At 40.2% G+C, this 18,342-nt stretch overlaps 1 protein-coding gene across 1 annotated transcript; it reads right to left on the bottom strand.

Annotated features, from left to right (window-relative positions):
* Window positions 1–1,573: 1,573 nt before the first annotated feature.
* ttc39c (tetratricopeptide repeat domain 39C) lies at window positions 1,574–18,218 on the bottom strand. Its single transcript, XM_084066940.1, has 14 exons — window positions 18,038–18,218; window positions 16,022–16,070; window positions 12,232–12,360; window positions 10,883–10,997; window positions 9,987–10,347; window positions 8,261–8,429; window positions 7,837–7,930; window positions 6,526–6,633; window positions 6,282–6,391; window positions 5,107–5,230; window positions 4,216–4,313; window positions 4,009–4,113; window positions 3,609–3,647; window positions 1,574–2,632 (listed from the first exon to the last, which is right to left on the bottom strand). The coding sequence occupies exons 1-14, from the start codon at window positions 18,181–18,183 to the stop codon at window positions 2,543–2,545; spliced, it is 1,737 nt and encodes a 578-aa protein (XP_083923066.1). The 5' UTR covers window positions 18,184–18,218; the 3' UTR covers window positions 1,574–2,542.
* Window positions 18,219–18,342: the final 124 nt, after the last annotated feature.

The following is an 18,342-nucleotide window of genomic DNA, read 5'->3' as shown; positions in this document are numbered from 1 at the left end:
GTAAGGGCTACAGTTACAAGATTTGGAGGGGAGGTTAATAGTTTTTTGCGAAATTATTATGAAAAGAATCACACCAGTCGGCCACATGGTGGCGCTATAACAGCCCACTTTACCTTTTGGCCTATAACTCTTGAACCGTATGTCGTAAAATCAAAATTTATTTTTCCCTGGATTCCTTGGGTCATTACGCATCTCCCCATATAGGCCACGCCCATTTGCGTCAGGATAGATTTTCCGCCATTTTTATTTTTCTTCAAAACACACTTTTTGCTCCTTTTCCTTCAATTTTTTTCCAAATCTCACACAAATCGGTACACGTGATCTATGGACCTATGCGATAAACCTATCCAAGCGGAATTTTGATAGTCCGTACCGTCCGTCCGTAAATGGCTTCCAAAGTTAGCGGGAGGGGCCCGTTTGACCAAAAATGCCATAAATCACGAACAAAACGTCCGGTCAATCCCAAATTTGAATCACATGTCGAGGGTGGTATACTAAACCAATCCCCAAAAGCATTTCTACTTTGATCCATAGGGGGCGCCACGAATGCTCGAAATGTAACCGTTTGATGCAAAAACATGATTTTTGGGGGATCAATCCTCTCAAAATGAAACGCAGGCGATCTCAGGAGTGACGTGACGATGTAATTGGCGCAGTCTCCGACGGTATTCCTCCCGGCGTATTACTGGAGTCCCGACCGCGTCGGCGCAACCACACTCTGCAATTTCCCCGGAATTGCGACGCGTCTAGTTTTAAATTGCACTCAAAATTAAGATGCCCTCCCCTTGTTTGCTCATTATTGCTAGGTGACCATACCTCAGAATACTTCTTACTAAAAGGCAGAAGGTGAAGTTAACCACTATAACCCTGTATACTATGTTGTGTGTCAAATAGCAAAAACAGCCGATCTACAAGCTCACAATGCGTCATGTTGCAACGCATTGTAAGCTTGTAGATCGGCTCTTTTCGGCGAATGTTCGCCTATAGGGACGCTAGCGTTCCTATAGGGATGCTAGGGTTCATTTTTGTTAATACATTAGATTCTAAAGACCTACTTCAACAGAGTTCAAGAGGTTGGCTTAACCCACTCCTCTGGTAGAACTATTTAACCGATAAACAGCCTCTCCAATTAGCATGACCACTTGCATGCAGGCCACAAAGGGACTTGTGGGTTCGAGACCTAGTCCCCCCCCCCACTCCCAAAACAAAGCTGTAGTCATCACTAACATTAATGGTGCCTGGTAAAATAGAATGTACATTGCGTTATGATATTAATTAACTCGTCACTGGCATGGCTGGATAGAAAAGCCTGGTTGCACTAAAAATACTATCAAAATAGGTTACTAGTATTATGCATTCGTAATGCTGACCTTAAGCAGCACCTTTTCATAGTAACTGTTAACAGTACGGAATCCATGTTGATACCAAATGTACACTGTAAAATCCAGTGTTAATTGTACTCTGAAAGTGTAAAAATGTACCCTTGCTGATCTAGTTTTACACTTTCCAAGTTAAGTCTGGAGTGTTAATTTAACTCTGTTAATTTTAATCTGGGGATAGGTGTATATAGATACATTTCATAAAGTATTGTCTAAGTCACACCATGCACAGTGCACGGATCAATGGCCATCATTTTCAAATGAACAAAAACTATTTGGCTATATTGAAGTCTGTTGAAGGGCACAGGTATTTTATACAAGACACTACATGGAAGCGAGTAATACTACATAGCAATGTATTCATGTCTGTGGTGTGTTAAAATATACCACAAGCATAATCAACTTTATGCACTGCTATTTGCCCAAACCAATGGAATTTAATCAATTGTGCTATAATTACATGGTAATTTATAAAGAGCAATGTTTTGATATGCTCCCCAGGCATAAATATGAGTGGCCCATGTCCAATAACGAAGCCTCCTCATGCCGTGGGTCAATTCACCGGACTAAGACAAAACAAAACAAAGAGTTGGAAATTACAAGTAAGAGACACTATTTCTAAGAAACTGCCATTAAACTAGTCAGACAGTAGGATATTGTAACATACTGTAAGTAATATTGAGTAGAGTCAGGTATTAAAATTTAAAAATATTTCCCTAGTGGGTAGGGAAAGTGCACTTCAATGATTCCAATGTGGATTGCTAAAAATATGTATTATCTTGTTATTTAATATGACCCTGGTGAATTACTGGCAATTCATTATATTTCATTATTATTAGGTTAATAGGATTACAGTTCAGCTTGTTCATTCTTTTTTTTTTCTATGTGAAAAACACAACCACCAGTTTTCCACTATTCAAGGTACAGTAAAGGAACCAATTTGTGAGATGATTTCATTTCAAGGCTTATTTTCTTCTGTACTGAATGGTTTACCGAAGGGAAGGGGGGTATGACTAAAATCCTCAAAAACGCAAGTCAATGAGAAGAACTGTTACCATTATGTGAAACTGTTAACTACGACATTTGGATGTGAACACTTTAAAATGGAAAGCCTGTCCATTAAAAGCATAGCTTGGGTCATATGGTAGATTCCTTTCCTGGGGTCACTGCGGCACCACTTCCTTCAATGAGGCCAGGGCTGAATGGATGCGCACATGGAGCCTGTTCTCAAAGTCGTAGCCGGTGTAATCGTCCTAAGAGCCAAAGAATAAAACACATAAAGTATTATAGACTCCAGTCAGAATTTTTTTTGAGAGATTGGATTTTTTGAAAGTGAAAGAGGTCAGTGTGTCTGTGGTTTTATAAATATTGAACCAATGGAAAGTATTAACAAGAGTTTGTGATTAAATAATAACTACATTGGAACACAGGTTATTTTTCCCATTTCAAGTAATGCTTTTGGACATGTTTCCTCCCGACAGAGACGATATATACATATAGTTGTCAGGCAGAAACCATAGACTGTAAAAAAGAATGGACAAAGCCACTCCCCTGCTTTCTACAGAACGAAAATGAAGCCGATAGTTCAGAAACGTGCATTCCTCCATCGTTAATATATACAGTTGGCCACACCGGAACTCAAACGCTATTGGTTGAGACCAGACACGTGACCAGCGAACCGGAAAACAACCCCCAAAAATGCTATTGGTTGGGTAGCTTGTCAATCAAGAGTAGGGCGGGGAATGAATGCTATTGGTTGTGTAGGTTGTCAATCAAATCATCCCGCCCCTCCTGGAGCATAGCCTACTTTATCGTCAATTTTAGAATAAATGGGACCATAATTTAGCAAAACGCATATCATGATGATTGAAAGGAGACTTTAAACTAGCGACTGGAAGCATATAGAATTTATGACAATTTTTATTACGGTAAGAAAATCTAGTCTAAAGTTTGTCAAAAACCCATTCACTTGCGTTAAAATAAATTCTTTCTGACACTGCAGGTCGGCGCAGGGTAAAACAGTGCCTCACTCTGGCCATTCATAAGCTTCCGTGTTGGCCTCATCGTAAATATCCAAGCCTTGCCCCTTGGCAGAAACCCGGTGTATCTCCAGATTTCATATTTCTATTCTTTTTTGTTCATGAATGAATGCCCTATTTTATACTTTGTCATATGACAACGACAATATGCTAAATTGTGTAATGTCTGTGAATGCCATTTAAATGTTACCTTTGCTTGAAGAAGCAGTGATCTCCCCTTCCCCACAGTCTGGATTACAAGAGAAGCACTGAATTAGTAAGGTAAGCATTGACATCATTACTATTCAAATATAAAATTCTATTTTTTTTTTAATACTGTAGGTCACTGTAAGTCAATAAAATACACTATCATGAAAAACTAAATGCATATCCAAACAGCTAAAGAAGGTTGCTGTAAAATAATAATACCCAGCAAGCTTGAAGAAGTACACGCACGCCAAGGATATCTGAGGAAGGCCTTTGCTGGAATACTCACTACAGGTTCTGTATTAAATTCCATACTATTTGGCGAGCAGAACTTTCTCGAGTTGTGCTGTAACTCAGTAATCAGAAATTACCAAATGACTCACAGTACTCGGAAGAGGCTTTACCTCAGGTTGGGCGAGGAGCACACATCCCAGCTCATAAACAGAATACGGCTGTACGTAAGAGTTGATCTGTCGTCCGTACTCGTCTCTAGCCGCCAGCTGAAATGACTGGAAGAGAGAGAGAGAGAGGAAGTGAATGTTGATACATAGTTAATATTCATAATATTAAAATCAATGTCGCTGATTAGTTTTTCCAATGTGAACTCGTACCTGGACAGCATCTTTTATGTTTCCATGACATTTGTGAATAGCGCCGAGGAGGAGATGTTTCAGACCCCTGCATGACGCCTCGTCTAAACTCTGTAACACTGGAACAGACAGCCAGAGGACAATAACCACACTGTAACCAGTGGTGGAAAGTAACCAAGTACATTTACTCAAGTACAGTTTTTAGGTATTTTTTTACTTTACTGGAGTGCTTACGCGTTGTAAGCTTGTAGATCTGTTATTTTCAAAAACATTTGAACATTTGTGAAATGGGACATTCTGCATAATGAGTAGTTTTACTTTTGGTACTTTAAGTATATTTTGATGCCAATACTTTAGTACTTTTACTTAAGTAAACTTTGAATAAGGGACTTTGACTTGTAACAGAGTATTTCTACATTGTTGTATTGATAATTTTACTTAAGTAAAACATTTGAGTACTTTTTCCACCACTGCCAATAACCACACTGTAACACTGGAACAGAGAGGCCAATAACCCAACACAACAACACAACAGCAAATCACAGCTGCTCAGAGTTCAAAAACTGTTCCAATACTTTGTCGAACGACCAAAAAATCAACTGATTAAACATAATTTTTGGTCGTACAACGTGGTAAAGTATACATTTGCCTTTCCAATGCCTGGTTCAGCACAGTAGTAGTTCTCAAACATTCAGGACACCTGAATTGATACATATTTGACCACGGACCCCCAATCTGAAAATATTTGTGTTCTAAATCGGATCATTTTTTATAGCTGTAGTATAAAATAATAGAAAAAGTGGTTAAACTGATTGTGATGATGACTAATTTTGCTGGGGACCTCCTATAACCTCTTCAAGGACCCCACTTTGAGAACCGCTACAGTACTGGATCTTTTACGGTGACATTTACCCTGATTCATCATCTGCAGTTTAGAGGAGGAGCAGTTCTGAAGAGCCTTCCACAGGTAAAGCACCTCAATGACACCCAGGATGCACAGCTCTCTGGACAGGACTGTCTTCCTCAGCCTCTCAGCCTGGTGCAAGTCAAAGAAAGGAAAAAAAGAGAGGACTTAAGACCTACCTTTTGTTTTATCAACACTGGTTTTACCTCTAGGCTTTATGCTCTCATGTTTTAAATGGTTTGTGTTTAAATGTTTTAAATGTAATGGTGTGAGGATTCTTTTTTTATGCAATTGCCTATTGTAGCACTTTGAGATTTTCACAGATGTAGAGTGTATTATAAATAAAATCCATAATTATTAAATGTTTTTTTTTATTTGTTTTTTGTAATGATCACTTGTGGTGACAAATCTCAACATAATGCTTAATTTACATGTTGTGAGCTTGTAGATCGGCTATTTTTGGCATGGGACACCTGTCAACTTCGTACAATGAAGTATAAATCAGGCTTTAAGGGCTATTTCACTTAAAAATCATTTCATGTCTACTCTGACTTTTGTGTGTACCCCAGACAGTTTTTTAAGTTGCTCGATTTCATATTTCAATATTTGATTTTGATATTCATTTAATCAACCATGCCCCCCTCCTATATAAGCCCTTTCAACTTCAAATTGGTGGACTATGGACAGTTCATAAACCTGCCTACCTACCTGCTGGCTGTATAAAGAACCTTTCTAGACAACGCACCCGGTAAGACAATACTGGAACAAGTTTGACATTTTTATAATAAGTTATATATATATAGTTAAATATGTTTGACTCTACGCACCTGAGAGAAAGAACTGCAAAGCAGAATGCCCGCAGCACTCAAAATTAAAACAAAGGTCTCAAGGTGCACAGCCCAACAATATCATAAGAACAAGAAAACAGCCAGCACTCAATGAATGTCCTTTTCACATAGATTTATTTTGCCTCACCCAGACAGAGCAACGGATGCGTTTCAACCTAATCGGACCAATTAGGGTTGAAACGCGTCCGTTGCTCTATGTGAAAAGACATTCATTACTCAATGGCTGGCTGTTTTCTTGTTCTCATGACTCTATACACCTGCCAATAAAGGTTTCTCATTTAGATCTCAAAGTAACACCAAGCTAAAAAGCAACATGTACTGTAGATTAAGCTCACCCTCTTCAGGGCAAACTGCTCAATCTGGTTGTTCTTCCTCTTGAACAGTTTCTGTACGTCTTTGAAAACGCCGCTCGCGCCATCCAGATCACCTGCTGCACCCTGGCACACTGAAACCAAAACATAATATCAAATGACATACAGTTGTAATCAAAACAAATAGTTAATTAACTGACAATCGATCAGAAAGCAAACAACAGCATTATTTCATACAGCTTCAAACTTCCTGTCACATAGTTGTTACCTCCAGTCAGGTAGGCATAGTAACACTGTGACCAGCGCGACTCATTCTTCAGCCTCTCAAATGACCTGAAGCCATCTTCAAAGCTCATCTCTATCATACTGCACCACCCTGAAACAAAGGATAAAATTAAGAAAAAATAACTTGTTTAATCACAAGAAGGCATGCAGTCAGCCACTAAGATGTATCCCCAAATTTGTCTATGCCCTAGATTAGATGGATTTTGGAAAAGCATATTTTATAGCCCTCTCAATAGTACTGCCGATTACCAACTGCATGCTCTTGTTTCCATCATTGGGACGGTTCTGCAGGGTATACAGTTACCCGTAGGGGGACATCATTCCTGTTGCCTCTCTTTTAGCACACCATGCAGTAATTTTAAGGTGGAAGGAAGCTGATCCACCCACATCCTCTCACTGGATCATCAGAATATGATTTTAAACATGAACCTCTAAAAGATTAAAAATGCTATTTGTGGCTCTGAGGCTAACATTTGATAAGACTAGGAGTTCCTTTTCAATATCCTTCTTTCTTTTTTGTTTTTACTTTTACTTATTTTACATACTTTCTTATTATTAGACATTTGTCCTTTACAAAGTTTAACATTTGTTTCCTTTTTTTTGCCAAACACAGGGGCTGCCCCCATTATTGAAACACACATGCATGACTGAATTATCTGTTCCCTGCACATGCACCGTGCACCACAGATGTATAGACTGATAGACTGCTGGTTGGCCTAACAACAAACTAGCCAATTGCAGCACAATCATCCCTCCAGACTATTGTGACGTGTCTGGAAATTATCCCTATTTCACATATACAGTAAAACAAAGGCCATGCTGTGGCTCAATCTCGATTAATTTCACATCAACAATGGCTAGTTTGTTAACAATATTCTCCACAGAGAAAACGGTTTCTATGTGGTTGTCACCCAATGACATTCAACAATCTGACTGACCTCTTCCCACAGTACACTGGCCAACTGTCACCACTTCCTGTATTACGTCGTTTCAAATTCAAAGCAATCCAGCATTTCATAAGAACACTTATACACAATGGCATGTATCTGGGTCAGGCTTAACTAGCTTTTCTTAGAGTAGTCTTGTTATTATTGCTCTGAGTGTGGATGTGTGCACGTAGCCTACATGTTTGTATTTAAAGTTTGGGTGTGAGCTTTAAGATGGGAGCCTTAGACAAATTTAAACAGCCGTAACATATGTGTACACCTTTTGACCTGATCATTGCACTGACTTTCCAGTCTTTCGTAAAGACTGAAAACACAATAAAAAGAACTTTGAAAGGGAAAGCATGTACCTATCTCATACAGACATACATGCTGAATCTCTCTTTGGTCGGATGCAAGTTCTAATGCATCGTGGAAGGAAGCCAGAGCACTGTTAATATGGCACTGAGGATAAAGAAGACAGAGGACAGAAACAAACATGTTAATATATTTAGTTAGTCCATTACCTCCATGAACACTAAGCCAATGTAGATAACTGAACATGATTTATCATGGCTGATAAATCAACTGTCAGGATTATCAATTACATAATAGTAGGCATAGTTGAGCCACGAAATGCCAAACTACAATATCAAATTGTATTCTTAACTTATACTATGTCATCTATGAAACTTAATGCAGGGATGTGATATAGCTTGAGACGAGCCTGGTTTGATCTTATAATTTGGATGATTAACATTATATGTACATAACATAACTCCTCAGTGTGTATACCTCTAGCCTTTGAACCCGTCCTCTGAAGAACATGAAGAGGGATGAGTTGGGGTACACCACTGACTTTCTCAGTAGAATGGCTTTGGCCTCTAACAGGCCTGCGTGAGTGTCAGACCCATCCAGAGCAAAGAAAGGCAGCACTACAGTGTGGTACCACAGGAGAGCCAGCCTGAGAAAACACACAGAGGAAATGCTTATTATATGACTGAATTCATGCATGAGCCCAGAATAGTGAAAATGTCTTCATATTGTATGTACCGGTATATAATACATGCTTAACCACTTAAAGTAAGCTCTATTTCAAAAAGGGAAAAGGGGGATAAAATAGCCAATCCACATGCGACGCGTTGTGGATCGGCTATTTTTGCTACTTTTTTTTTTTAACTACATTTTTATCCCACGATTTTGCAACCCCGTTTTTTTCACCCAGTGCCAATTGTCTAAGTAATCCTGGGCGCTACACTCCCTCTGCCAGCCTAGGGAGAGCCGAGCTCATGCCTCCTTCAATGAATGAGAGTTAACAAGCCTTCTTATGACCTGACAGGGGGGAGTTTCCCCGGTAGGACGTAGTGCGTGGAAGGAACACGTTTATATTCCAACCAGTTCCTTTCCCCTCCATCAGGCGACCTACTTTTTAATTGATTTCATCCAAAATAGGGACTCCAGGTTGAACTCAATGATGCATGTTAGCTCTCAGTTAAACTGCGAATTCAAGTACAGTATTCATCATCATACTACATACATACATTTTGATGACTAGCTGTATGTAACCACCAAACTGAAACAATGTATGTTAAGGCCATTGTCTAATATTTTGCTTATTAGACAATGCCTCAAATACCTGTACTGTTAACAAACGTGTTAATAAAGAATTCAATCAATCAATCAAATAACTTGCTTCTGTAGTCAACTTGTGTTTTGTTTCGTTTTTTTGTGCAAGGTCCCAAGGAATTCCAAAAATCTACTTCAATACTTGGTGTTTATATGGGTCTATGTACATACAGTATTTCATTGTCATTTGGAAGTAGGTTTTCAGGGCCTTTTTTCCTGTAGTAAGTAACATACATTTCATATCACTGTCTGCTATCAGTAATTCAAACACTGTGAGAGAACAAATCAGGAAAGCTATATGTGAGAGGACATCCCCCAATACCATCTGTCAGTCAAGTGTGCGCACAATATAGACAGCCTGTAGTGGTTTGGGCCACTGTGCTATGCTGTGCCATTAACTATGTTTACAATTGCCGAAAATCCGGTATCCTGAAAATGTCCTATTCCGTCAAGGACAGTGTATTCAAGAAGAGTAAGAAGGAGCACAATCGATCAAGAAGTAGAACATGAGTAAACACTGGCATGACCTATAAAACATGCTGAGAGCCGAGGGATTATAAACAATCGAAGACAGATGCTCAGTTTGTTCTCATTCTTCTAGGACAGGTAAAACCTGTTTTATACTTAGTTGCACAACGGTGTCAAGCACCCAAAATAGCAGATCTACAAGCTCACAATGCGTCGCAGGCTTAACAAGTATTGTTGTTTTTGCTACTTAAGATGTTGCAAGTTCCTCCTCGTGCTGGTATTATTTTTTTTAAATGTATCTATAAACTGCAACGGTATACTATCACTCCCCTGTCTGTTGCACAGTTCACAGTCAAACTTCTCGCTCTCCTGTCTTCTCTCTAATTTCCTCATGCTTCCTCTTGCTTCTGTTGGTCCGTCTACTCACGTGGCCAAGGGTGCCTTCATGTCCTTGCTCTCGCTGGCGTACATAAGAGAAGACAGGCCCTGGTGACGATCCCCGGGGAAGCCCAGCAGATTGATGATCTTGAGCAGGTGCGGAGGCACCATAGAGATGCACAGGTGGAAGAGGCCATAGCCGAAGCTGACGGATCCTTTGAGTCGGTCCAGGGCCTCCAGCGTGACTCCGTTCTCCACCGGGGCGTTGTAGTTGGCGTTGTCCGGCGAGACGGCCTCCTGGTCAACGGAGGATCTCCTCTGACAGGATTCCTGGAGCTGGCTAATGTCACTGTGGCACTTGTTGTACATCTTCCAGGCCTTACGGAGGATCCAGCCTCCTTTGATGTATGCTGTAAATGAAAAATGTAGTACTGATAGTAAATGAGATGTAAAAATCACTAATCATCACTGCCCTCAACAGCAAAGGACTGCAGAGGGTGGCATGGACAGTCCACCAGAGCATCAGTGGATGTGAGATTCTCTCCATCCAGGATGTATCCATTGATTGATGTGTCAATAAAGCCTGTAGGATTATCTAAGACCCCACCCCAACCATGGACTGTTTTGGCAAGCGGTACTCCTGCCAGATGGAGAGAAACCGGGACAGCTTTTTCCAACAGGCAATCAGGCTTATTATGGCCTATTGCCAGTTACACACACACACACACACACACACACACACACACACACACACACACACGCGCGCGCGCGCACACATGCACGCACGCACGCACACATGCACGCACGCACACACGCACGCACACACTCATATACCTGTATATGGGATGTAACAAATACAAATCTTGAATCTCTAATGTTGTAAATCAACACCAGAGATTCAGCACTTGTTCCCAGATATTTGTGGTTGCATCAGGTTCACTGTACCTGAGAGCTCCTGCTTGACAAAGGAGAGCACAGCCAGATAGACCTGACAGTCAGCGACGATGATCTGTCTCTGGAGGCGGTCCACCACCACCACTCCTGATCTCTGAGAGTCCATCTATGATACAGACACACCAAAACACATAGATCTCTGAGAGTCCATCTATGACACAGACACACCAAAACTATACTCATCACCAGTACATGACTAACCATACCTTAGGCCCTAATAGCAAATCTAAAAGCTCATGCTAAGTCGGATCATAATAAACCTTTAATCCTCTGAAGTAGTCTACTATTTTCACATAAAGAGTAAAGAGTCCATTTACATTTCAGTAACTGTAATGTTGTTACTGAAGTATTAGTACACTACTAGTAACCCTAAAATGTCGTTGTATTACAGTAATGCGTTACTTAGTAAGTCCCAACACACACACACACACACACACACACACACACACACACACACACACACACACACACACACACACACACACACACACACACACACACACACACACACACACACACACACACACACACACACACACACACACACACACACACACACACACGTTCAAGAGCATTATAAACACCCAGCCTGATAGAGATTTTCCCCAGGGGCCAAACGATCAGAGACCTCCCTGGTAGTCCCTGAAAGGCACGTCTGTACCAGTAACTAGTCCCCTCTCGTCTCATCCTATCTCTTGATTACATTTCCAAGGGTCTCTTAATTCAATTTTAGGGTTCATTTGGCATGATGTCACTGCTGTCAGCATCGTTAGGCCCGGAGGATGAGGGCCGTAAACAATGTTATCTGAATTGTGTTACAGCTGTGAATTATGGACCGACAGCCAGCGATGAGGCCATGGACACTATCCAGCAGTAATAGAAAGAAAGATACATGCAGTAACCCCGAATGTATACGTACAATGGTGTCATGAAAAAATAGTTAAAATAATCGTTCAAGCTCACAGTTATGGACAGACAGAGCTTGTAGATCTGCTAATTTTGAAAATGTTTGAGAAATTATACAAAATTGTGAGAAATCTTTAGAAATTGTGACACATTTTGAGAATTTAGAAAAATGTGAAAAGATTGCCAGGTTGAAAGTAGTTAAAGAATATTCAAGTAAATATGTCCAGTGAGCAGATCTGTATTAAAAGTATTCATTGGTTTCTTTTGTTTTATTTCAGTTTTTTAATTAAGTTGTGCGATCAATGACATGAGTAAACCCTGCTTTTTGAAAACAGAGTTGGAGAGACACATCTGAGCATCTATCCTGTTATCCTAGAACTTTTCAGCAAATGTGAACGTTTTCTGGGTTCACTTCGGTTGTTTTTTGCACTTACGCTCTTCTTGATCTTGTTTCTGATTGTCTCGATGACGCCGGTGCTGTCGTTCTCACACAGCTTCTCAGTGGTCCTCAGGTCATCGCACGCCATCTGCATCTTCTCCTCCTCAAAGGTCATCATGGCATTCTGAGCAGTGATGGAAGAAGTACTCCATTTTTTATTTAAGTAAAAGTATCAATACCGCAATGTAGAAATAATCTAAAGTAAAAGTCCGGCATTTAGAATTAAATAGAGTAAAAGTACAAACGTATTGGCATCAATCAAAACAGCTGAAGAATGTTTTGTAATAATATAGTAACTATAGTTTTGAAATAATTGTAGTGACGTATAATATTTGCCTCTGAGATGTAGTGGAGTAGAAGTAAAAGTATTGACAATTGGAAATACTCCAGTAAAGTAAAAATGTATACCTCAAAATTGTACTTAGTACAGTAAATGTACTATCACTGATTCTGAGACACCAACATCACAAAGAGGAGAAAATTCTAGTTGTGCTTAGGGATTTTGTGACAACCACACATTATTATATATTAACTACATTTATTATGAATTCTTTATGTATTTATTTTACTATCAGTACTCATTTCCCAGTACAGTGGCATCTTTTTTTTGTAATATAATTGTTTGTTAAGGTTCTTTTGGCATTAGTAATTATAGTAGTAACGTGTTATATTTTTTGCATGGATATGAAAACAGGTTTCCCTTGAGATTTTGACTTGACCTTTGGTGTGCCTTTAGACACAAAACATTTGAAAACAACTGATCTAAACTGTGTAGAGAAGTAAGTAACCACAACCAAGCTATGAAAAAAAAACCTACTGATGCGGCATTGTATTGCTATTATCATGTTGACTCACAGTGGCGTGCACAGACATTTTGAGGGGCAGGGGCTCAAGAAAAAAAAAAAGGGCACCTTGCGCGGCGCGTGGAACCGCCGGCTGCCTTAGTAGTGTGAGATTTATAGAAGAAAATTGCAACGCACATTTTGGGGAATTGTTAATATATTAGAAGCTTTTAATCCAGAATTGATCGATGTCACCATGGGTTACATACTGTAAACCAGGGGTCTTCCACGTCACCTATACCTCTATGCCAAAAATAGCCGATCTACAAGCCCACAACGCCTCGCAGCGTGAGGCGTTGTGGGCTTGTAGATCTGCTATTTTTGGCTAAAGTTCTCCTCAGAAAAGGGATGCTAGGTTTCGAGTGGTTATGGTAAAAAGAAAAATCATATCACATAAAGATTTGGCGGACCCCCTGTAGTAACTCTGAGGACCCCCTAGGGGTCCCGGTCCCCCTGTTGAAGACCCCTGCTGTAAACTGGGAAAAGAAATACTTTTTTTTTTCTTTTTTTCAAAAGGGCACTTCTGGTCAAGAGGGCAAAGGGCAGGTGCTCTAGCACCACCTAGAGTCTATCTGTGCACGTCCCTGTTGACTCATGTTTCACACACCAGGCTTAAGCCTGATTTGTACTTTGTGGTATGACGGTGTTGCAACGAAGATAGCTCATTTACAAGCTCACAACACGTTGCATCCGCGACGTGTTGTGAGCTTGTAAACTGACAATTTTCGGCGCATGACACTGTCACACGACGGAGCATAAATTAGGCATTACAAATGCACTGTGCTGTGACTGAAGAGACGCAGCGTTATGTAACAACGATCAAGGCCAGGACAAATGGTCCATTCTCAGTAAGAATGAATGGCGGAACCCAGTGACTGCTGTGATGGTTGTGTCTGTGTCAATATGGAAATGTGTCAAAGCTACAATCTGGGACATCATTTTCATGAATAAAAGTGGTCAGATGGGTGGGCCGCGTGCATTTTCAGAGCATATTTATTTTAACGATCAATCAATCGATGGTGTTCCACCTTGGATCAATGGAACTAGCGTAGTATACTGTAAGTTCTTATTTATTGGAATCACTTTTGAATATTAATGCGGCCCACAGGTTGAGAACCACTGCAGTAGGTGAGAGTGACAGCTCCAGTTGGTTTAAATTGCTTTCAATTAACTATATTTGTACAGCACCGTTTAAAAACAAAGTCACAATGGTTCAATGGCTATTTAACGCTTGCAGCAAATTTCAAACTTGCTAAAGCATGAGCTTTGTGTTTGAGTTTGCATGAACTGTGCCCGTGAAACCCTGGCCTTCTCTCCACACACGTCTGCAGCGTTTCATTCTAATCACGCATGTTCTCTATGACGCCCGCCATCATGAACATACACACCCACCCCTCAACCCCCTCCGAGGCAAACTTCCATCTATGGACAGATGATGACGTCAACTCTCGCTTCACAACACACCAGTGCCCTGACATGAGGGGCAGTGACAAGGGCCTGCTGCTCTGTCAACATGTTGTGGATGACCACCCCACCCCCCAGACTATTCATCTGCAACAAAATAAATATTCCTCAGAAGAAGATTTTGTTCATTACGGTAATTAACTAAAACTAACAAGGACAACAGCGGCAAGAATGATGTAATGATGGATTTGACAAATGGGATTATGACAGCTCATGACACTGCGATAAACCCACTCAAGCCAGTTGTCCACGATGATGTAATCCCATCTCCTTACAAAAAAAATATCATGTTTTAAAGTGGAGGGTTTATGGTTAATTTCTCTTGTTTTCAGGGTTTTACTATTATTATTTTATTTTGACTTCAGTCATTGGAATGAAACAACAGGATTCAGGGATTGTTATGTCTGTGAAAGCTCCAACCAAATACCCACAAAAGTTAAAATAACATTGTAATTTCTTTCTTTCTTGTCTTTCTCCTCTGCATTATCTGTAACTTGAATGGTGGATCAGAAAAACCTAATGAGAAAAAAAAAAGGCTCATTAAATCTCAAACTCAAAAACTCGTTAAAAACAAACTGGAAAACTCAAATTCAAAAAGTAATTAAAAACTCAAACTCAAAAACGAATTAATCAGAGCCACTCAACTAAATAGACAGAGTTGTTTTTATCAGTGGCGGATACAGAACATGCCTAATGACTGGGCCTGCACAAATCTGAGTTGTTCTAGGCTTAGATATTATAATGACTAGTGGATGTTGTCAATCTGACAATATGATTCAAATAGACCAGGCACGAACCTCGCCGCATCTGGTGCGTGTCTGAAGCGTGTCTGGTGGAATTAAAAGCATTGTCTACACACTACAGCAGTCATTCTCAACCTGTGGGCTGGGGCCCACTGGTAGGCCACAAGGGTATTGCAAATGGGCCCCCAAATAATTTGGCAAAACTCTACGATACCATTTTCAAGTGGGCCCTGATCCAGAAAAGGTTGGGAACCAGTGGTCTATAGTGGCTGCGATCAGCATCGCGACCTGAAGGTGACGATACTGCGTCTGGTGCAATCCAGGCGGTGAGATTATGTTTTCATGAATTGTGGTGCAAGCTGTCAATCTTGGAGGACCTGGCCCACCCATAGATCTGCCCCTGATTTAGATGAAAAATATGTTCAGCAGTATTTGCTATAAAGTATTGAAAGAGATTGTAAAGAAAACTAAATGAGACTTTGGCACAACTGTGCACAATCAATAAGTGGTGCTCGCTTCTTAATGGCCTACAGTATACTGTGTTCATTACCCTATGCTTGTTTGTAAGCAAGGTTTAGGTGTTTGTTGTTGAGATTGAGATCAAATGTGTTAAATATTCACAAGTGCAGACAAACAGTTGATTTTTAATGATTTAATTCATGTTGAAATCTAATCTTTTTCCCTTGCGTGTGTGCCAGGTTAAGATTAGATGCTGTAAATTGTAGAGGTAACTTACCAGGAAACTCACAAAACTGGCCCCGAAGCTCATCAGTGGACTGTGAGTCCTAAACAGAGAACATTAGGAGAATATTTTAAAAATGTCATCGTCAGTTCATCTTATGCACAAGAAGGGCTAGGCGATACTATGATTTCAATTTAATATCACGATTATTTCAAACTTTTGTCCTAATTACGATTAATGAAAAGATACCGGTATATGATAAAAATAGCAGATCTACAAGCTTTTTTTGGCCTATTTTTGTACACCATCAATGTACAACCAAGTATAATACAGGGTTAAGTGTTTTTCTATCTATTCACATCTTTTCATGTCAATTCATTGATTTATAATGGAAAAAAACGTGCTTCTCAATTATACGTTTTAAGGTTTAAAGGTTATAATCGTTTTTTGGTTCTAAATATCAGTTTCGATATATATATTTGGTTAATTCTCCAGCCCTATGTACAGTGTAGGCTAATGATTAAAAAAAATTGCATGGGTTGACTGCACAGAAACGGAGCTGTGACATGATGTCACCACAAAGCAGAGAGAGCACATTTCTACTTGACCGAGGCACTGTGTACCATCTGTCCAGTGGTCAGTCTCAGCATTGAGAAGGAGAATAACTGCTTGATTAACAGCAGAGCTAAAATTAGCTCTCTCTAAAGTGGCAATTTCTCCCAAAGGCACATTTAATAGACCTTGATGCCTGGGAGGGAGTATTTCAAGAATTTCTATTTCCATTCCCAGGCAGACGCTCCAACTGTTATGAGGAACGGTTGTGTGTCACAACAACATGAGTACAGTACAATGACCTTGATCTGCAGAGTTGCAGGTTAGCCACGTCTTCTTCACACAACATAAATGCAACATTGTCCAAAATAGAACACTGGTTCTCAACGTAAGGGTCCAGGGAGCCCCAGGGGTCCTTTATTGGGGGTTCAGCGGGTCCTCAGCTAAAAGATACAGCAAGTCTTATGCGTTGTTGTGAGCTTGTAGATCTGAGGTTTTCACTATTTTATTTTTCAAATAAATCGCTCATTACTCGTAAATGAGGCAGAAATAATCGTGATATTGATTTGAAGTCATCTCGCCCATGCAGGCCAACCGTATCAGGGGTCCCATCGTGCAATAACGCCAGCTTGCCAAGCGGACATATTGCATGGGACCCCTGATGAGTTTTCACAGACACACGTGACCATGGTGGATATAGATGGATGGATGGGGCCAGTGTCCTCACAGACCAAACTCTCACCTCTGTGCTGTAAACTGATATTTGTGCTGTTCTCTGTCAAAGCCTGCATGGACGATTGCCAGGAAAAGCTACGCTGAGGGCTGACATCTATACTGTAGGTCAGGATAACAGCCTCGCCATGCAGGAAGTAGCTATAATGGACTATAAAGTACAGCTAGTATATCCGGACATGATAGTCTTGAACAGATTTGTGCAGTTGTCATGAACACAGGAAACACCATCACTTTAATTGAAATAGCCTATGGAAACAATCGAGTTATACTTTTCTATTTTTTTAATTATATAGGTTCTATATGGATGGTGTAGTACAGTAGGTCTGTGTGGTAGTGGGGAAACTAGGCTCTAGACTAGATTATCTTTTATTTAGCCTATTTCTGTAGTCCTCCCCAAGCTGTCTAATAGCCTAATGGCTAATTCAAAAAGGTAATAGGCTATTCTGATCTTCATATGATTGTTGAATTTGATTAACAATCCTATTCAACATAATTGTATCCTACATTGTTATTCACCATTAACCCATTAAAACTTGGGAAGCATCTGTGTCATTTTACATGTTTGTGTTGGCTATTCAAAAATAGCAGATCTACAAGCTCACAGCACACTGTGAGCTTGTAGATCTGCTATTTTTGAAAAATCTTGAAAGTGTAAGGACTCCTTATTTAGAAGGCATTTGTAGAATCGGCCTCAGGTCTTACTGGGTTTTAAGCCATGATGATATAGCAATCAATGTTAGACTATAATATAGGCTACAATGAAAGAGGAAGGACATATTGTACCTGTATCTTCTGAACAGCTCATCGCTCTCTTTAAAGCCGTTGTTGAGCAGCATGTTGATGCCCTGCAGGGCCAGCTCAGCATCATCTATGTGCTCTGCCTTCTCCTCCACCTGCTTCTGCTGCTGGGACTGTTCCGGCCCCGCCATTGTAATGTTTATACAGCTGATGGTGCTGTTTGATCAGACGAAACCAAGCACAACAGCGAACAGCATACAAAATAATAATTCTACCGAGGGATTCCTTTTCTAACGCAAACCCGCATTGGGTTATTATGCCGCCAGACAGACAGTGGAGAGACAGACAGA

This window comes from Gymnoscopelus microlampas (assembly GCF_963454915.1).
Source record: "Gymnoscopelus microlampas genome assembly, chromosome: 9".
Lineage (NCBI taxonomy): Eukaryota > Metazoa > Chordata > Actinopteri > Myctophiformes > Myctophidae > Gymnoscopelus > Gymnoscopelus microlampas.
Note: the sequence above shows the minus strand (reverse complement) of the source record. Positions and strands in the feature narration are given on the sequence as shown.

What these genes read in the sequence shown, in the direction of transcription:
- ttc39c (XM_084066940.1), bottom strand. Translation starts at nt 18,183, where the DNA reads ATGGCGGGGCCGGAACAGTCCCAGCAGCAGAAGCAGGTGGAGGAGAAG. An exon ending in AGCAGTTTGCCCTGAAGAGG is followed by an intron (nt 5,231 to 6,281) that starts GTGAGCTTAATC and finishes GACTTGCACCAG; the next exon opens with GCTGAGAGGCTGAGGAAGAC. An exon ending in TGCTCCTCGCCCAACCTGAG is followed by an intron (nt 3,648 to 4,008) that starts GTAAAGCCTCTT and finishes CTTGTAATCCAG; the next exon opens with ACTGTGGGGAAGGGGAGATC.